General features: G+C 43.6%; 1 protein-coding gene across 4 annotated transcripts in view; it reads left to right on the plus strand.

The window, feature by feature from the left end:
- Nucleotides 1–7,283: 7,283 nt before the first annotated feature.
- Nucleotides 7,284–21,716, plus strand: part of LOC125407881 (glutathione S-transferase alpha-3-like) — a 33,404-nt gene continuing 18,971 nt past the window's right edge. The window contains exons 1-2 of one of the 4 annotated variants that reach the window (XM_048445726.3): nucleotides 18,538–18,621; nucleotides 19,545–19,663. Coding sequence is in view for 1 of the 4 variants with exons in the window: in XM_087898015.1 (XP_087754141.1) it covers nucleotides 7,284–7,329 (46 nt within the window). In the remaining 3 variants the exon portion in view is untranslated. Of the gene's footprint in view, nucleotides 7,330–17,874; nucleotides 18,268–18,476; nucleotides 18,622–19,544; nucleotides 19,664–21,716 lie in introns of those variants that run through there. The other 3 variants (XM_087898015.1, XM_087898016.1, XM_048445735.3) reach the window with 3 other exon arrangements.

The following is a 21,716-nucleotide window of genomic DNA, read 5'->3' on the forward strand; positions in this document are numbered from 1 at the left end:
CCTCAGCCCTCAGGAGGTTGAGGCAAAAGTTCATGAGTTTGAAGACAGCCTGAGATATATGGTCCCCATCTCGCTTCCTCTCCCACTTTCTTCCTCTCTCTCTACCCCTCCTTGTACCTGACTGTTCCTTATTATTTTATCTGGGAGGAAACTTTCTTAAAGCAGCTTTGCTAGTGGAAACCCCGGTGGTTGCTAGGGTAACATTAGGATGCTGGGATTCTAGGAGTGTACCTAGCACCAGTGAAAACATTTTGGATGTTTTACTTTCTTTTTCTTTATTCCTTCATCTAATTTTCCTATAACATACATTTTTATCCTGCACAACTATTTCAGATAGATCTTTTTTGCAATAAAAAGCAACTCAGGGTGTCTATGGTAAAGATGAATTTATGACTATAGCCCCCCCTTACATGTTTTTGGAGGGGAGAAAAGATAGAGGAAATTAAACACAAAGCAATTCAAACAAACAAACAAACAAAAAATCACAGACAGTGTCGCTGTCTTCCCCATCAGGTGAATCCAGCAACGAAAGAAAGGACAGCGATTCTCAGTGAGCAACCAGAAGCAAAGTAGCGGCTCCTGAGGAAGACCGGGTCTTCAGAGGACCAAAGCCACCCTAGAGCCCTACTCACGGAATGAACCATGGCAGGATACTGTGATATTAGGACAGATTCTGTGGCTAAACCCACGTCTTTCCAGTGGAAATTCTTCCGTAGCTAAACAAGTTCCACGCTGCAGTGAAAGATACCCAGTGTTGAAATCAACGCTACTGTGCCAGAAATTTCTGGACGCTTCCTTGGAGCTCCCGGGGACTTGGATTTGACTCATGGAAGATTTTAGCTCCTCTGTGTAGCCTCAAAGCTGCCACAAGAGAGAACACTCAGTATCGATGCAACTCACCTCGGTGGTAAACCAAGACAGAAAACGCTATTCAGGAGGCTGAATTGTCCAGGGAGCCAAAGGAACGACGAGAGTCTGATGACTAAGGGAAGATAACGGCGCTTTCACAATCAGACAGTGGGGACGGCTTCTTTAGAAGGGGTCACATCCCCGACACTCTTAGAAGACTGAGCACCCTACTTGGCTGCTTGCCTTCGCGTTGATGGAGCCTCTGTGTTAATTTAACTGGATCTGTTCGCAGAAGCTCACGTTTCCTCTGTGTCGGGGATCCTGTTTAGCTCTTGATGGGAATTTTGTCTTTATCGGCATCTCTGTTCAAAATCCACTGCAGAATCAAAGAGAAGAAGAACCCCCTTGGGGTGTTTTATATCAGGTCTCAGGGGGCCCTTCTCCTCTCCTGGGAATCTCATCCACACACAGCAGTCCTGTTGGCTCCCGTGGTCCTCATCAAAGCCAAACTCGAGAATGAAGAGATGAGCTGGAGTCTATCTTGTGTTGGAGTCTCTGGCTAAGTTCTGATGCTGTTACGGGTCAGAGTCATTTAGCACAGAGGGGACAAAAATGAAAGAGCCCGCTGTTCAAATCCATGGGGCTTCCTAGCAGACAGGCTGTAAGTGGATCCGGTAATTTATGTGCAGACCACTGAGGGGAAGCAGACAGTGGCCTTTTGAAACACACAGTCCATCCTGTTTGGGTGGTAACTATACACTAAAGGAAGTGCTTGTGTCAGGAACTTTTGTCATTTTTGTTTGTTTCATTTTAATCTGTAAATACGGATAGGAGGTACAGGGTTTAAGAAAGTGTAAGCCAACTTGGGTGTGCTAAACTTTCTAGGGACATAGAAAACTTTGGGGTTTTGTAAGTCTTATCTGATTTAGGGCTGGAGAAATGGCTCAGAGGTTAAGAACACTTGTTGATCTTCTAGCTAGTTCAAAGTCGATTCCCAGCACCCACATGGTGGTTCACAGCCATCTGCAACTCCAATTTCAGGGAATCTGATGCCTGCTTCTGGCCTCCCTGGGTACCGAGCACATAAGTGGTATACACACATGCAGGCAAAACACTCATATGCATAAAATAAAAAAGCTAAATTAACAGTGCCATGAAAGACTGACTGTGAGAAATTGTGGTTCTGTGGTAATATTAAGCTGGAGTGTGTATCCTTAGTCTTCCCATCTAATGCAGTTGTGAAACATCGTGAGATTGCATGGAAAGTAGACAGTAGCAGATAGACTGGAATTCAATTACTATCTTCCTGGTGGCAATTTTCCAACTGTTCCCTGCTCTGATGTCCACTGACTTGCCGTCCATGATGCCCTTGGACATAGAAGTGGGCATTGTCAGTCACAGAGGGCAGGGGAGACAATTGTTCTGATACAGGGGTACAGAAGGGGATCATAACTTCTTAGTTTTCCTTCCTTTTCTCTACAACAGTTCTTACAGTCCTGCTTGTGAGGGTTCTCAGGCACCCCAAAATCTTATGTGTGTGTGGTGGTGGTGGGGGTTGGAGGAAGCTCTGGTTCTAGAAGGATGGTAAAACATTCGGCTTTGTTTTTGGTTTATCCTTAACATTAGACCTCTGTAATAAAAAAATCTGGTTTCTCCCCTTGTCCTCTTCCCCCTCCTCCTCTTTCTCCTTTACCTTTTCTTCCCTCTTTCTCTCCCTTTTCCCTCCTCTCCCCTCTTCCTCCTCCTTCTTCGATTCCCTTTTCTTTCCCCTTCCATCTACTTCCCTTTGTATAAGGTTTCAGATGTGATCCAGTTAGCTTTGAATATCTTATAAAGTCCAAGCTGAGCTCATACTCCCTGAGCGCTGAGACGCCAGGTGTGTGCCACCATGCCTGGAAAACAGTGGTTCTATCTTGACGTTTGGCTACTGATAGATTTCAGGCCCTCTCTTCTCTTTAGCCTCATACCTGACCCCAGCTGACATAGAAGCCTAGATGCTCCCTGGCTCTGGTGAAAAATTCAAACATGAAGACTCAGGACACATGCTAGGGCTCTGACTCCACCTTGCTTTTGAATCACCACAAAAGCCAAGCCACTCTCTGCTCTTGGCTACCCCAGACATGTTCATAGCATCCTTCTTCCAAGAAAGCTTCCCTGGACTCTCTCACTTCACAGGGAGCAACATTTAACCTCAACATTCAAAGCAAATTTGGAGTTCAGGGTCCATCATTTTCTTAAAGTGGCATCAATACCCTCAAGAGGAGAAATGCAACCGGCTGGGAGATGCAGGGCACAGAGGAGTAAAATAGAGAAACTTCAGTGAGTCAGAAAAAACCAGAGAGAATTCAGAGAAGGAACTGGGAAAGTTACTCACCAAAATAAATATGAATTTGTGCCTATTCTCATAGATGGGCATGCTAGGATCTAACCATGACCATGATACACTACAAACTGAACCTGGGAGAGATCACTGCTCAGATGCCTGATGCTACTAGGTGGCATGTACACCCTCTAGACTGGAGAAAGATGTAAGGCGCCTAACCAAGGCTTTTAAAACAGAACCGGCAAATGGAAGCAGAGAAGAGAGAGCTGGGCATGGTGGCTTGGGCCTGCAAGTCTAGCACATGGGGCAGGAAGGCAGGGGCATTGCCTTGAACTTGAGTTCTAGTCCAGTTAAGACTACAAAATAAGACCCTACCCACCCCTATACAAAAATAAAATAAAAAAATTAAAAGTAGAAGAAATCCTTGGAAGGAGAATGAAGGGAGCAGCAGTTTAGGGATGGTCATACAGGCTAGGTCCATCTCCTGGTAAACCTGAGTAGTGCAGCAGCAAACACGGATGTGCAGGACCCTCTCTGGTGTGAAGACTTAGGATGTAGAGTCGTCATGTTATCCACACAAGAGTATTATAGCTGCGTCCTATGATAATTTTAGCGGTAGTTATTTGAGGACCCTCCACACTGACTTCCATTGTGGATGAACAGGTTTATATTTCCCCCCAGCAGTGAATATGGCTTCTCTCCCTACATCCTCACCATTAGGTGTTATCTGTTGTCTTGATGATGTCACTGTGACTGGGGTAACATGTGATCTCAGAGCAGTTTTTTTCCACCTTTATTTCACTTTATTTGTATAGAAGAAGGAGAGGGAGTGTGTGTTAAAAAACAGCAAGGATGTTTGAAAAAGTCATAAGTGCCAGATGGTGGTGGTGCACTCCTTTAAACACAACACTTGGGAGGCAGAGGCAGGTGGATCTCTGTGAGTTCAAGGCCAGCGTGGTCTACAGAGTGAACTCCAGAACAGGCTCCAAAGCTTGAGAGAAACCATGTCTTGAAAAACCAAAGAAAGAGAGAGAGAGAGAGAGAGAGAGAGAGAGAGAGACAGAGAGAGACAGAGAGAGACAGAGAGAGACAGAGAGAGAGAGAGATAAAGAAAGAAAAGAAAAGAGAAAATAATCATAAGCATTTATACCATGAATAGTTTACTAAAAAATACCCTATGTGTATAAATACACACTTATAGTTTAAATGAACTTTTCTCATCTTGACTGACATTGCTCTGTCCAAGATCCAAAGACCACCTACTAAATCCCAGCACCAGATGTGTGAAGCCCTCTTTTGAGTTGTTGGTCAGGATTGTCTAAGAGACTCTCCAAACAGTTCAGACTATTGATATTGCTTTTGGTTGCGCCCTGGAGGTGGAAGGTAAGTCCCTGTTGATGAAGACACTGTGCTCTTCAGACAGAGCCCAGAGGTCCCTGCCAAAACTGTCCTGAATGCCCCCTCCATGAGGACTAGCTTTCATGATCAGAAAGCACCATGAAGCCTTCAAAAGGAGGGAATCAAGCAACTGTCCCACCCAGCTATGACAGCCATGAACCACAATGACGAGCATGGGATGATACATCTAAGGGTGCTGCAATGGTACACATACCTTGATGGTAACCAACTACTCTCCAGTTGGACTTAAGACCTGTTTAACAAGAAGGAAACCATTCTGGATACTGGAAAACTAGTCAACTACCCAGGACTAATGAATTTTTGAGGAGAATCTGCAACCATCCCTTTACTAAACAAGCATCATCCCTAACTACATTCTAAATATTGGTCATTCCACCCACAGAGAAGTGTAGTCCTCACCCTTCATCAAAGAAACTTCTCTTGGCAACAGATGGACACCATTACAGAAAGCCACAGCCAGTCAAAATACAGAGTTGTGGGATCCTAATCCCAATGGATACATCTACAAAATAATTCCCATACCCAAGACTCAGGGAACACTTTCGAAGAGGAGGTGGAAAGATTGTAAGAACCAGAGGATCAGGAGTTTGTTCTGAGACCTAGTAATGATGAAGCTATACCTATAAAGTGTTAGGGATATTATTTTCAAGTGTGTGGCTTTTATACTATTATCTCTATAGTTATACTATTATCTCAAAAATGAAAGAAAAAATGAAAAAATGTTTGAGGTCAGAAGAGTTGCCTTGGTGATAAAAAGAATTTGTTCCTCTTTCAGAGAACCAGCGATTTTTATTATTAATTTTTTTGAATTCTTTGGGAATTTTGTACACACAATGTGTTTTGATCATGTCCACTTCCTGCTTCTCCTCCCGTCTCCTCCCAGAACCACTCTCACTTTTCTATCCCTCCCAACTTAAAAAAGTAATCAATTGGCTCCGATTTGTGCTGTGCATATACTGACAGGTGTGCAGCCATCCCTTGGAGTGATGTTAACCTACCAGGGGCAACACCCTTAAAGAAAACGGGCTATCCCTCCTAGGAAGCTATAGCCTCCCAGGAGCTCTCAGCTTGTCCACTAGGGGTGGAGACTCCCGAGTGCCTGCCTCACCACCATGTTGGAATGTTGACTAGATTGATCATGTATAGTCAACCACATCTAGTGTGTGTTCGTGAGTTCATGCGTTCATGTGTTCAGGTCATGGCCGTGTCATGCCCAGAAAACACTGTTTCAGTCTAGTCTTTCCCTATCTCTGACTCTCACAGTCTTTCCGCATCCTTGTCTCCTTGTCTGTGATGGTCCCACAGCCTTTCCTCACGAATTTGGCAGCTATGTTTTCTAGTTCTGTGAAGAAAGTCATTGGGATTGTGTTGACTCCGTGGGTGACTCTCCTTAACATAGCTATTTTGCAGCATTAGTTAAGCTAATCCGTGAGCATGCCTGGTCTTTTCATCTTCTTGTGTACTCTTTATTTTCTTTCTTCGTTGTCTTAAAATTTCCACTGCAGAGGTCTTTCACTAGGTTGGTTTATTTCTTGGTATTTATTTTTAGATAGCATTTTGAATAGAATTTTCCCCCAATTTCTTTTTCATCCGGTTCATTATTGGCAGAGGAAAAGCTATGGGTTTTTGTAGGTTGATTTTGTTGCAAAAGTGTGTGTTTGATATAGATATGAATAATTTGCTTTGTTATGGATTTTAAGGTCAATTTTGTTATATGTATATATGTTTCTGATCTTGATTGATGTATTGTGATTGTGTAGTTTATTTAAAATGCAATGTATAATTAAAAATATAGGTTGTTAATGGATAATACTAGCTTGTAGTAATGTTAGTCTGATTTTCTAGAAGTGCATAGATATATTTCAGATAGACATTCATATCTTTCAAAGACTACAGAACATGGCATTTAATGTTTTAATAACTTAGGACTTTTCATGACAATGAGACACGTCTGCTCCTGGCAGCACCAATCTACTTCAAGAGGAAGATGGGCATCGAAGAGGCTCCTTATGGAGTTGGTTAGCCATTTGGGCAAGAAACTGCTCTTGCCTGGACTGTTGTATAAACTGGACACAGAGAACCCGCAGAGAGAGGACTGCTGAACTTGCCTAAAGGTGAGATGATCTTTCGGGGTTCCTGATTCATGAAAGAGTCTGCGAGACATTCTGCAGGACACAGCAGATAGTGACTGAATTGCCTTTGAAATTTCCTGCTTCATGGAAATGTCTCTGGATATTATGGGCCTGAAGGCTGAAGATGGGTGCCCCAACGATACAGAGGAACTTTGGGTGACTGTCCAGGCAGCGAGATGTCTCTGTCATTTCTAGAGTTTTGGAAGTTGCTTACTTCTTGTTTACTTAGGTAATATATCCTTCTGGAGTCTTTGATGGAGTTAAAGAATGGATAGTCGTAGTTATAGTTTTCCATTATTATGATAAAGATATAGTTATAAATATTGTGACTGTAATTCTTGCTTGATAACTGTTTTGTTATATGTAATTTTACTATGTTAAAATGAAAGCCTTTCTTTTTTGTTTAAACAGAAAAAAGGGGAAATGATGGAGGAGGGTTATCTGTCTATTGTGTTATTTTCATTGGTCAATAAAGAGACTGCCTTGGCCCCTTGATAAGACAGAAAATTAGGTAGGCGGAGTAAACAGAACAAAATGCTGGGAAGAGGGCTATGAGCCAGATGCCATGGAGCCAGCCACCAGGTCAGACATGCTCAATCTTTTCCGGTAAGCCACTACCTCGTGGTGCTACCACGAGATTATTAGAAATGGGTTAATATCAAGATATGAGAGTTAGTCAGTAACTAACTCTCTAGAGATAATGGGCCAGGCAGTGTTTAAATGAATATAACTTGTGTGTTATTATTTCTGGGGTTAAGCTAGCTGTGCGGGAGCCGGGCAGGATGAAAAGCAGGCCTGCCCGCAGCGCTTCACTACATGTGTTATATCTAAGGGTTTTTTGGTCCATTCCCCCAGTCTGATTCCTATATAATTCAGCCATTTTGGCAGCACTGGCCTCTTGATCTCTTGGCTTGGGCCTCCTCTCTTTCTCAGTGGCTCCTCTCTTGCTCTACCTCCCTGTCTTTCCTCTCATGGTTCAGTTTAGTCTGCCAGCCCTGTTCAGCTGGACTCCTCCCTCTGCCTGTTCTCTCCCTTACATTTACAGTGAAAGTCTTCACACTTTAGGAATACTCTGTCCCCCTCCTTTTATTTCATTTTTCATTCAGTGTGAGCCTCCTGACATTGGTGCTGGGAACCGAACTCAGGTCCTCTGGTAGAACAGGATGTGCTCTTAACCATGGCATCGTCTCTCCAGCCCCTCCAACTCTCTAAGACTAGCCTGAACTGACCCAGTTTCTATGAGATAAGCCAGAGCCCGCTCAAGGTATCACAACTGTGTTAATTCCACAACACACCTGGGCAGCGTTTCCAATACCTTTAACATTCTCTTCCCTTCTTTCCAAGATTCTTCTTAGAGATTCCACTTCAACCTGTTATGACATCACACCATGAAAATCAAGGAGTGGGAACAGGATGGCATCTTTCCTCTCGTTAAACTTGTACCAGACTGGACCTCAGTAGTAACTCCTGTTGCAGCAGATGGATGCTTCTAGACATTGTTTCTTTCATTTTTATTTTCCCTAAACTTTCTCTTGGGACTCCCCGCTTTAGATTAAAACCATTCTTCAATGCATCAGTGGAATACTATAGGGAGGAGAAGCTTTATCAGAAGCAATGATATGCTTTTTCTTAAGGACGCCAATCTTATTACATTAGGATTACTTTGCTCAAAAAGACTTGAGGGAGAAATCTAAATTAATCGTATACATCAGGTTTTCTTTCCCAGCATCCATTTTTCTGTGTGATGCTTATATTCTGAGAGTCACAACAACAACCGCAGCTCGGTGGAGACAGCAGACCAGGACGTTTGAGTTGTCTTTAGTGTTTATCTTTTGTTTTCATTTTTTATTTGTTTTGGATTTTCAATTTTATTTTATTCATTTTAATTTTCCTTGATTTTGGATAAGATGAAGCTATGCTGCCCTTGCGTGCTAGTGAATGCATGTAGTCCATTGGCCATGATTCTTTTACATTTTACAGCTAGCTTTATTTATTTATATACTTACTATGACTACGTGTGATGATGCATGTGTGTGGGAATACTCATGCCATGGTGTACATGTGGAGGTCAGAGGGCCCTTTTGTGGAGTCCAGTCTCCATTTTCATTCTTATGTGGAGTCCATTCTCCATTTTCACCCTTCTGTGGGTTCTGGGACAGAACTCGGGTTATTACATTGTGGAGAAACATCTATACCCACTGAGCATCTTTCCAGCCCCTCCTTTTACTGCTAAACAAAAGTGCGGGACCTTTTAAGAGCAATGCTCCTCTGGGCTTGTATGTGCACAGACACTTGGATAACTGAGCTCAGTGAATGACAACCAATAAAAAGCAAGCTGCACACCAAGATCACCTTTCACCCTATGATGCAATGTTTCCACTCAGCAACATCTGGAGACGGCAAAGTCCGGATGACTTAGGTAGATGACTCAGGAGCAGGAAACCCTGCTCAGCCAAGATCCTTTATGAATACAGCTTGTTATTGAATCCGTTCACTCGGCTTCTAATCCACAGTTCTGCAGCCCCAGGAACTCTTAGTTTCTTTCCACCAGTTACAGAGCCCTGTCACCACCAGCACTTTGGTTCAACCCATCCCAGGGATCCAGTGTGAGGTTCCAATATGTGGCCCACCTGGCTCATTGCCTGGTGGCTCCCTCTCAGACTTCAAGTTTCAATTAACATGGTGTTTCTGCCCATGTTCCTTATTCCACAGCCTGTAAATTGACATCCTGTTCAGGCCTGAATCCTCTTCCAGAGTGAATAGAAAGATATCTGTGAAATTAATAATGGACCCTCAAAATCAACAGCTAGGTGCTTTCTTTGGCCAAATACCGTGCTTATTGCTCTAGAGAATGAGGAAGATGATTTTAGTCAAACCCCATAAGCATATGATGATCAAATGTGGCAATGCACCGTGCTGAAAGGACCCCACAGTTGAAGTTAACAGTGCACTGGTAGGTCACTCATGACTGCCACCCTGCTGTGCACTTGGTCTGCGTGTTTAACCGGGGTTAAGAGAATCAACCTTACTTGCCTTGGATTTGCAGTATGATCACCTTTTCTACCTAAGCTAGTACACAGCTGTAATCTATATTTATGTACCATTCCATTCCCGACCTAGAACCAGGCATGCGTGCTCTGACGATCATTTGCTGAAAGCAGCGAGAATAGAGGTTGAGAGCAATCTTGTAAAATGAAAACCCACCATAAATACTGAATGCTACATACAGATATAGCTTAATAAACAATGATGTTTGTTATCTGTGTCAGCTGGAATCAGTCGAAGCCAGTGACAAAATCCCTGGAAAAATTCTGCTCAAGATTTCTGGGAAATGTCCCTCGTTCCTTCCCCAGGCGGTGTTTTTCAGTGTTGTTCAATTAATACGGAGTGAAACACTTTGTTAGGATTGTCACTCAGACAGACACATAGCCCCACGTTCCGCAGACAGGCACAGGGTCACATGACAGCCTTCTGGCAGGCACAGATTCATCTGACCTACACAACAGACAGAGAAGAAGGTGGGAGACACGAGGATTCCGGGGCACAGATATAAAATCTGGGCTTGTGCTTGGTTAAATGATGAACGGGACGTGCTTTGACTTCGTTACTTAATGTCACCACACCAACACATTATTGGTAACTTGGAGTTTATTATTACAATGCATTCAAACTGACTGAATTTTGGTACCTCATGTGAGGATTTTTTAAAATGTGTTTAATCCATGTAATCAAACATTCAGAGTGTAATTATATCAGCCACATAGAATTGGAAGCTTCTATTTGTGGTGTGGGGGCTTCTCATGTAAAATTGTAAACAAACAGGGCACTGAGCCAGCTACCACCCAGGCCCGACAGTCGCTCTGTCCATCCTCCCCTTTGGACTGCTGACATGCCTCTATTATGAGTCGGTTTGATTGACCAACAGATTAATTCATTCATTTGGTACCTCTCATACATTAATCGTCCCAAACTCCTTAACTAGATATTAAGCTCCCAGAGAACACGTATCACTCACTGTGATAATAACAATGGCAAATATTGATGCGTATTTCCTTCTGTGTATTCCAAACGGTGGGGCAGTGCTTTCCTTTCTAGGAACTTGTGAGAGACACACGGCGGCAAACTATCTGCCCGTGCTCTTCCTAAACCTGGATCTGATGCTTCTTTGCGGGGTCTAAGGCGGGCTGCTTGTTCCTTCCTCTGTAAGATGAGATGACAGTGACACCTGCCTCAGAGGGCTGTGAAGGTAACAGTTGCTACCTGTAAAATATTTAAGGTGACTGGAACGCCAACGATGTTCAGCAGCAGCTGCGGTTCGAATACCATGAGTGCTTAACGGAACTTTTGTTCTTCGTCCCAAGAAAACCTTGACCAGGAAACGACCCACAGCCTTAAGTTCCGTGTTAGTCAAGATGGCTGGCTGAGGATAGAGGGTCATGCCTGTTCCGTTCATTCCCCACTGCTCTGTTTAAAAGATGCTCTCCATCTTTAAAAAGATTCTTGAGGGAGGTTGACTCCCAGTTTCCTGAGAAACCGCCACACTGATTTCCACAGTGGCTGCACGAGTTTGCATTCCCACCAACAATGGATGAGTGTTCCCCTCACCCCACATCCTCTCCAGCATAGGATATCATTGGTGTTTTTGACTTTAGCTATTCTGACAGGTGTAAGATGGTATCTCAAAGTGGTTTTGATTTGCATTTCCCTGATCGCTAAGGAGGTTGAGCATGACCTTAAGTGTCTTCTGGCCATTCGAAGTTCATCTGTTGTGAATTCTCTGTTAAGTTCAGTACCCCATTTTTTAATTGGGTTAATTAGAGTTTTAGTGCCTAGTTTCTTGAGTTCTTTGTATATTTTGGAGATCAGACCTTTGTCTGATGAGGGGTTGGTGAAGATGAACTAACAAGATTGTACATATATATATGCACAATATATATGTAATATATATAATATATATGTATAATATATGTATATATATGTGTATATATGTGTGTATATATATGTATGTATATTTGTCTGGAAGATTTTTTAAGAATTTTACATTATTTCAAAAGTATACAAACTGGGGGAAGAAATGAAATTGGCTGACATGGGGATTTAAAGAAAAGAATGCTAATAAAGAAAGAGGAAGAAAAGAAAGCATGGACGACAGGTAATGAGGGAGAAAACACTGTCAGTGTAAAGCTTAAAAATTCTACTGAACCTGGAATACCACAAGACAAGGGTGAAATTTGAAAAAATAAATATATTTTTCTACTCCCAGAAAAAAAAAAAAAGATTCTTGTAATTTTTTCTTTCTTTTTTCACTGTACTTCAGAAATTTGTATTCTTTAAATAGGATGCAATGAAGAAATCTCTCACTCCCTCTGCTTTTATTTTTTTGCATAGTCTCCCCTCCCACGACCTGCCATATTTTTGTTTTGTTTATTTATTTACTTATCTTGTTTCTGCATAGTCTTCCACGCAGACCATTACCATTCTATCTCAGAACTGCTAAGGCGGCGCCTTGCTCAATGAAGCACCGGCCTCTGGCGCCCCCTGTTGCCTTGCCGAGGGAAATGCAACTGAATGAGAAAAGTTCATTATTTGTTGGATCCACGAGGTCCTAATATAAATTCCATGCAAATGTACTATACCTGAAATTAGATTTATATTAACCATTCCGTGGTCTCTCCAACTTAACTTTTGCCTCTTTGTTTTTCTTTTGTAAGGTTTGTTTTTTTCTTAATCGGGCCTTTTTTGTGTGTGTACTTTTTTTTCTCTTGAGTTTTGGCTGTTTTGCTCTGATTATTTAAAATGTTGTCTTACCTTGGCTCTTCTTCAGTTTGGCAAAGCCCAATAAGGTGTATGACGCAGCAAAGACTGCATCCAGGGCATCTCCAACGAGAGTGGGGTCAAGTGGCACTCGTGGATGTCTCACAGGACAGTGAATTCAGACAGGCTAAGGAAGACCCAACTGGATTTAAAGCAGGTGCTTGCGGCAGATGGGTACTGCAATGCATCTTGGGCAGACTGAATTGACCAGAGACCTTTGAACTGCCAGGATTAGCCTCCTCTTGGGACTAATAAACTCAGCACAATCCCCTTGGAATGCTGAGAAGGGTGGACGAGAGGCCCTAGGGCAGCAGGACTGTGGTGGGAGAAGCATCTGCGTTAGCTCTGTCAGGAGCAGGTGACAACGATCAGCCCACAATACTGACTCACCAAGAATCCGCAAGAAGTGGCAGCAGTAGGTCACCTGCCCATCAGGACTAATGACACAGCACCCGAGACCAGACAGCGACGGCCCAACAGGCGATCAGCTGCAGGGTCTGAGAGGAGCGGAGGCATCCTGGAGCTGCAGTTTTGGGGAATGGAATTTGGCATGATTCTGGAGCCTCCTGACGGAAAGGGCTAGTGGACTCACCTAGAGGGAGCCCAGGCAGGTGGGATCTGGGTCCCCAAGGCTTTCTACAGCCCTCAGTCCTCCGGCCATTTGCTTCTCTGAGCTCCAGAAGACGGTTCTCTGGGGGCTACTTCTGGGATTCCCAGGAAACAAAGGAACCAGAGGAAGCCTAATTTTGTAAGAGGGGTTTCAGATTAATCTCCAGTGTGCCCAGGGCCAGCACTGTGGACAGACTCTTTCCTTGCCCTCTGGTAACAAGGTAGTTGCTAAGGTCTTTTTCAGGAAAAGCTATGAAGATTTGTGAGTATCTTTCATGGGTCAATTCTTTATCAACATGCTAGCTAGTTTTATGTCAACTCAACAGAAGCTGGAGTCACTTGAGAAAAAGGACTCTCAATCAAGAAAATGTTCCCGTAGGATTGGTCTGCAGGCAACTCTGTAGGGTGTTTTCTTTCTTCTTCTTTTTTTTAAAATTTTTTTTATTGGTTTCATTGAGCTTTCCATTTTCCTCTGCTTCCCCCTTTCTCTCTCCTCCCATTCTACCCTCCCTCATTGTCCCCATGCTCCCAATTTACTCAGGAGATCTTGTCTTTTTTTACTTCCCATGTAGATTAGATCCATGTATATCTCTCTTAGGGTCCTCATTGTTGTCTAGGTTCTCTGGGATTATGAATTATAGGCTGGCTTTCTTTGCTTTATGTCTCAAAGCCACTTATGAGTGAGTACATATATTATTTGTCTTTCTGAATCTGAGTTACCTCACTCAATATGTTTTCTAGATCCATTCATTTGCCTCCAAATCTCAAGATGTTATTTTTTTTTTTATGCTGTGTAGTACTCCGTTGTGTAAAGGTACCACATTTTCCTTATCCATTCTTCAGTTGAGGGGCATTTAGGTTGTTTCTAGGTTCTGGCTATGACAAACAATCCTGCTATGAACCATAGTTGAGCACATGTCCTTGTGGTATGATTTAGCATTCTTTGGGTATCATACCCAAAAGTGGTATTTCTGAGTTCTGAGGAAGGTTGTTTCCTAATTTTCTGAGAAATCACCATACTGATATCCAAAGGGGCTGTACCAGCTTGCACTCCTACCAGCAATGCAGGAGTGTTCCCTTTACCCCACACCCTCTCCAGCATAGGTTGTCATCAGTGTTTTTGACCTTGGTCATTCTTACAGGTATGAGATGGAATCTCAGAGTTGTTTTGATTTGCATTTCTCTGATGGATAAAGATGTTGAGCATTTCCTTAAGTGTCTTTCAGCCATTTTACATTCCTCTGTTCACAGTTCTCTGTTTAGGTCTATACCCCCCTCCCCCCCTTTTTTACTGGATTATTTGTTCTTTTGATAACCAATTTCTTGAGTTCTTTGTATATTTTGGAGATCAGATCTCTGTCTGATGTGGGGTTGGTGAAGATCTTTTCCCATTCTGTAGGATGCTGTTTTGTCTTGTTGATTATATCCTTTGCTTTACAGAGGCTTTTCAGTTTCAGGAGGTCCCATTTATTAATTGTTTATCACAGTGTCTGTGCTACTGGGGTTCTATTTAGGAAGTGGTCTCCTGTGACAATGTGTTCAAGTGTACTTTCAATTTTCTTGTCTATAAGATTTAGCATGACTGGCTTTATGTTGAGGCCTTTGATCTATTTGGACTTGAGTTTTGGACCTATTTTGATTCTTCTACATGTTGATATCCAGTTATGTCAGCACCACTTGTTAAATATGCTTTCTTTTTTCCATTGATATTTTTTGTTTCTTTATCAAAAATCAGGTGTTCGAAAGTATGTGGATTAATATCCAGGCCTTTGATTCAGTTCCATCGGTCCTCCTATCTGTTTTTATGCCAATACCAGACTGTTTTCAGTACTGTAGCACTGTAGTAGAGTTTGAAGTCAGAAATTGTGATGCCTCCAGAAATTCTTTTATTGTACAGGATCATTTTGGCTATCTTGGAATTTTTGCTTTTCCATATGTAGTTGAGTACCATTCTTTTGAGGTCTGTGAAGAATTTTGCTGGGCATTTCATTGAATCCGTAGATTTTTTGGGGGGTAAGATTGCTATTTTTGCTATGTTAATTCTACCAGTAGGGCATTTTCTTAACTAGTGATTGATGTGGGATGGTCCAGCTAGTTGTGGATGCCATCCCAGGGCTTGTGGTCTTGGGCGCTATAAGAAAGCGGGCTGAGGGGTAAGCCAGGAAGTAGCACTCCTCCATGAATCTGCATCAGCTCCTTCATCCAGGATCCTGTACTGACTTCTCCAGTGATAGTCTGAGCTGGAATACTAGCTAAAGGGACTCAATAGATCATTCAATCAAATTTGGAGTTATCACTGGCTAGGCTGTCAAAAGTGGTCCAAACACTGGAAGATCAAGGGGACTGAGTGGTATATTCTAGAAAGAGAAAGGCAGTTGGAGAAAGACCAAGACTGACTTGTCTGAGCTACATATGTAGCCTGGAGAACTCTTACACTGGAGTAAGAGTTCTGGGACTTGTTTCTGCAGGGTATGTTGGCTTCATGTCCAGGAAGAGGAGGCTTGGCACATAGGACCTGCATGTATGACTGCTTGAACACTTATACTGACTGCTTCAGTGTGATTCTTATAAAGGCATTAAAATGGTATGAGCGCTATTTACAGGGAAAGAAACTGGTGTGTGCATTTCATATCACCCTAGATAGGGCACCGATTACAGGACCAAAGAATGGATTCTACTAATGTTTAACTTGGGGTGCCAGTGAATTTATTGGGGTCATCTTCAGGAGTAGGAATGATTTAGAATCAGCTGCATTATTTAGAGTGACCCGCAAGTCACTACTTGTGAAATGTGTTTTTGGAGCTCTTTGTACGACTTGAAAGCAGCTCAACATGCTTGAGACTCCCCTCTTTGCAGCAATCCTTATTGTCTATATAACCTTGGGGAGGGGGTAAATTTTTGTGAATCTGTTAAGTTTCAGGGATTTCCTAAAACTTGTGAGTTGCTTACTGAGTAGTCTTGAGGATTCTTTTAGAATGTCCTGAGTCTTAAAGGAGCCTCCCTCCAGGATGGAATGTTTCAACTCAGAGGATATTGCTACACATCACTGAATATTAGTTAAAAATGAGGGTAGGCCTGGGCAGTGGTGGTGCATGCCTTTAATTCCAGCACCTGGGAGACAGAGGCAGGAGGATCTCTGTGAGTTCGAGGCCAGCTTAGTCTACTAGCACAGGCTCCAAAGCTGCAGAGAAAGCCTGTCTTGAAAAAAGTAACAAAACAAAACAAAACGAAAAAAACAACAAAAAAATGAGGATAGGGTATTGAAGTTACCTACTATTACTGTGTTAGCGCATGTCTGACTTTTTTTTTTGTCCTTTATTGTTTCTTTATGAAATTAGGGCTCCACTGTGTGGTGAATATATATTTATAATTGTTATATCTTCTTGACAAATTTGTTTCCTTTATTAATAATGTAGTATCTACTTTATCTTTTCTAATTTTGACTTGAAGTATGCTTATCAGACATCAAACTAGTCATGCCAACTTGTTTTTTACTTCCATTCTCTGACTTTCCACCCATAGGTGTTTTTACCCATGAGGTGTGTTTCTTGGAGACTATATATATTTGATTTTTTTCAAGATGGGGGTTTCTCTGTGTAGCTTTGGCTGTCCTGGAGCTCATTCTGCAAACCAGGCTGGTCTTGAACTCAGAGATCTGCCTGCCTCTTCTTCCCGAGTGCTGGGATTAAAGGAATCTACCACCAGACGAATCCAGTTTTTTATGTCCAGCCAACCAGTCTGTGTGTCTTTATTGGTAAGCCAAAGTTATTTACATTTAAGGTTATTATTAAGAGGTGGAATTTTATTGGATGGATTATTTTTTCTCCTTTGCCTCCCCTATTGGTGTGATGGCTTTGCTGTTTTACTGTGTGGGGCACACATGATTGCACACTGGTTCCCCTTGCCCACTCACTTTCTCATTCAATTCATCCTCTCCTGTGCTCTTGTGATCGAAGCTTCCTTCCTCTTATGTGTGCAGCATCCCGGAGACTATTTTCTGCAGTGTCAGCTTGGTGGACAGGAAATGGTTTAGTTTGCACCTGTTTTATCAGTTTATAAAATACATTTGCTGGCTACGGCAGTTGGAAGTTCAGCCTGAGAAAGTTCCTCTTCCCCATATGTTCGCAAGTGTGCGATTCCCATAGCGTACAGAGAGTTAAAAAAAAAAAATGACTTCAATAATGTGTGTTCAAGAGAAACAGCATGCGCCTAAAAACAGCTTCTAGTTTTTAGCAGTGAGGTAAAAAATATCTTGGAGCAGCTAGTCTTTTAAAGTCTTTAAAAAAGAAAATCGCTTTCCCAGAGGGGAAGGTATTTATATATTCAGATCAGATTGTTGAAACAATGAGGAACTCTATGAAGCTTTTCATTTTATTTTTGAGTGGGGAAAGTGTTCTGTGATTCTGAGGGCTGGGGGAGGAGGGTGGGAGAAGACTGGGGTGAGGGTGGACATAGCAGGGTGGGAAGAAGTTCCCGGAGAACTCAGAGGCAAACAGCAGGAGGCTACTGCCTCCACATCCCTGTGCCTCCCAGGGCTTGGTTAATCCCCTAGCACCAGTTTAGACTTCCCAGTTGTAAAAACACAGACATATTATTTCCCCTAAATACTTTCACTTTGGAAGGAATAGGTTCAGCAAAGGAATTCACAAGATGTAATGTATGTGTTAGGCTTGATTGTGGCTGAAACCCCCCCAGAAGCCTGGAGTCTCCCTCAGTACCTGGACTGCTATTGTGTAATGGGGCGCAGAGGGTTTGTCCTGCTTACTATTTTCAGCCTAGAAGGCAAAACGGGGTGGCGTGAGAATTTACCAAGAGGGACGAGTTCCTGTCAATATAAATTTCTTTTCTGGGAACTGATTCACCCGGACTTTCAAGATTCAAGATGTTTTCCATCGCTGGCGTTCTTTACCATTCATCCTGGACGTTCAAGGCTGGCAGCTCTGGTCTCATATCAAAAAAGCAGGATCTTGATGTCACGCTCACATCTATCAGATCCTAGAGACGGCAATCTGTAAGGGGATCGGGCTTTAAACCACATCAAATTGGACTCTGACTTGGACATCGTACTTCATCTTTTGGAACGTCGGTCCCTCCACTGAAAACAGAAACAATTTATAGACAGCGAGTACGGTGCTTGGCTTTGGTAGAGGTTCCGCCAGGGTGGGTCCTCCCAAGCCAAAACTTCTTTCCTGCTAAAAATCTTTCTTCCTTCTGGGATCTAGTTGATGATGCACTAGATAATGCACCCGCTGCAGATGTCAGCCAGCCCGGCAGGAGGCAGCAGGATCCAGTCTGAATCTAGGAGAGAGTTGCCTGCACGGACTCTCTAGGTTGCTTGGTGGCACTCACGTTTCTGGACAGGGCTGAATTTAGTGAACCGGACATGCGTGCTGCTGGGCGCCGGCCACCAGGATGCGGGGGGGGGGGGGGGGCGCCACCAGAGTGCGCCTGCGCTGAAATTGCTTCCGGAATGAGGTAATGAGCTTGCGTGTAGTTCTTTTCCCGTCCGCGGTTTCTTTTCTCTCTTTAGCCTCAGTTCAGGCCCAGGAGAACCGATGATGTATGTGCATCGCACAGGGCAGACTTCCCTACCCTGTATTTCCTTGCTACGGTGCAGAAATAAAGAGGCCTTCGCTGTCTCTCCCCGATTGTAAACTATGGTCCCAAGACAGTTCCCCCACCCCCATGCCACCTGCAGACGTTCTGAATTTCTAACTTCTTACAGACCTAAATCTCTCAGCCACGTAACTGAAGCTGGAGTTCTGTGAAGGATGTAGGTTGAGCTCATGAATTCTAATCTTTTCAGAATCATACAACCGTCGCTGGAAAATGACATGTCCAGGGACCTCAAGGGAACATAATGGTTAAAGCCTTAGTATGTAAAAAACGCACATAGAAAGTTAGAGCGATTACAGAATGTGCCTGGTTTTCTCAGCCCGTGAGTAGTTGTATCCGTTTGAAGCCAGATGCAGTCAGTTCTCCCTGGCTTGTCTTAGATCTGGACACAGCGGTCAGGGGTGGCTTTTACTGTCCCCAGATGATAGAATAAAACAAGGAAGTAGTCTTACAGATTACTATAAGCAAGTAAATCTTACAGATTACTGTAGAGCAAGAGATTAGCACGAATCTCTTGCTCTAGTTTCTTCTCCATTTTCAACAGAATAGTTTTTCAAAATCAATCTGAAGACTTCCTTTCTTTAAACCCCTTAAGTCCCTGTTGCCTTTGGGACGCTTCCTTGTAACCCTCCCCATTCCGTCGCCCTCCATCACAGTCTGTCTCTTGAGTGTCCTGAGGCCATTTGGACCCTGCTTGGAAAATCTTTCTCCCCTGGCCCTGTTTAACTTCCCCACCTTTCCACTTCTCGGACAGTGTTGGTCTGCCCTCTGCTTCTCCACAGAGCCCTAGGAAACGTGAAGTACCCGAAGACCACTGTGTTGTGCCCACACTCCCGGGAGTCCAGTTATGTCTCACAGCCAGCTGTGGTCAGCACAGGAAGATAACGCACCGTGAGCAAAGGCATGCAGACACCGAGACCCTAGGGGATGGTCTGGGCTCTGGGGATTTCTCACGCGTTTCCAAAGCCTGTCCCCGACTTTGTCTCCATTCATCCTTTGCTATAAGATACATTTCTTCATATCGCTCCAGTGCTGTATGAGGACCTTGCTCGACTTCAAATACTAAAGTAAACTAGGAAGGAACCTTTATGGTTTAACTGGAGAAACTGGAGAGTTGAGTTGGAGGCAGAATAATGGAAGTTTACATTTTAAGAGAGTTTTATAATTATATCCGGAAATAATATCCTCAATTTGTAGACTAATTGTGATACCGTGACCAACGTGCTCTGGTCTCTGACACTGGTCTCAGGAGTCCTAGGGGTGTACAGGAACATATCTGAGTTTGTTTGTTCCTTTTGTACGCTATAGACATATGGTGTCTTCAGGGAAATATAACCTCTTCTATCTGTGAAGGTCGGAAGTCAGAAGTGAAGGTGGCCCGGGTCCTCAGTTCTCTGGAAGCTCTAGGAGAAAATCCTTCCGAAGTCATCCCCCAAGTCCGTCCTCATCCACGCTGCTGGAAGCCACCCCACACATGTCTTCCCCACGCTTGTCTACTTTGCTCCCCATGGGTGGTGCTCTGGAAAAACCACTCAACTCATGGGATGTGGCCACATCCTTCCGATCTCAGTTCTGCCACTTTACCTTGTTGGTGGCTGTCCTTTCTCTCATCCAGACACCGGTCATCAGATTTAAAGCTTGTCTGGGTAATTCACAATCTTCTTATTGGAATACCCTTGCATGCATTTTTTTTTTTTTTTTCCAGAACCTTTCCCCAGGTAGAGTCACATTCCCAGGACTCAGGGATTTCAACGTAGGCTTGCTTTGGGGGGACTAATTTAACTCCATGTGTGGAAGAAGGAAGTTGTTGACTGAGTGATGAGTATCTGGGGGTTTATCATTTTTGGTTGTTTGTTAGAAATTTGCTATAGACTTTTACAATTGACTTTAAAAATGGATTTACTCCTTTTCATTTTCTCCATATGGATGTTTACCACATGTATTACCTGGTGGCCGCAGAGACCAGCAGAGGCTATCCAGTCCTCTGGAACTGGAGATACAGATGGTTTGGAACCACCGTGTGGTGCCGGTTCCAGGCTCTCTGAAGAAGCAGCCAAGCTCCTGACTGCTGACCCATTCCTCTAGCCCCCGAGGTTAACATTTTTGTGCTGTTTCTGTGGTCAGGCTGTCTCCCATACTGTTACGCTTAGTTGGCTGAGTTCTTTTAGCCTTGGCCTGTTTTGAAATCCTGTGCAGGTTAGAATTCCTGCCAGTCCTGGGGACCTTTGGCAGCTTCTGTGTTCTTGGTGTTTGACAGTAGTGAGTAGCGGCAGCAGGCAGGTGGGACCGGCAGCAGGTGGCGCCCTCTAGTGTTACGACTCCTGTATAGCCCTAGGAACTGAGAATTCCTCAGCTCTTGGCTTCTGGGCCTAGAGTATTTGAGACCCTTGTGGTTGAAAACTTGACCACTCTCCGGAGCTCCTCTAGTGGCTGGGCTTGCATTTTTTTATTCCATGGCCCTTTTAGTCGTCCATCTGCCTTCAGTTTCTGCATTCTGGAGCCCCCACTCCAACCCACGCCCCGTCTCCTCCCTGCTCTCTTTTTGAGACAGGATCTCAGGTAGCCAGCCCATGCTGGCCTTGAACTTGAACTAGCCAAGGGTAGCATGGAACTGTGATTCTCCTGTTTCTACTTCTCAAGTTCTGGGATTGCAGGGCATGCAGTGGCAGGCCCAGCTTTATGTCGTGTTGGAGACTGAGCATAGGACCACGTGTGTGAGATAAGCATTCTATCCACTGAGGTCCAGCCTCAGTTCTTCAACCTCACCCTTTGTCCCACCCACAACTTTAGGGTTTGTCTTCTGTATTCCTACCACCCCTTTTTCTTGTTGTCCCGGCTGCTCCCTTGGACTCAGGTCTGTGTTTTATTGCCCTGACTTCTCCTGATTGCCACTATGGAGGCAGCGACGACCACCCCTTCACCGCCGCTGCCGCTGCTCTTACAAAACAACTGGG

Source organism: Myodes glareolus, chromosome 18, assembly GCF_982192425.1.
Source record: "Myodes glareolus chromosome 18, mMyoGla1.1, whole genome shotgun sequence".
NCBI lineage: Eukaryota > Metazoa > Chordata > Mammalia > Rodentia > Cricetidae > Myodes > Myodes glareolus.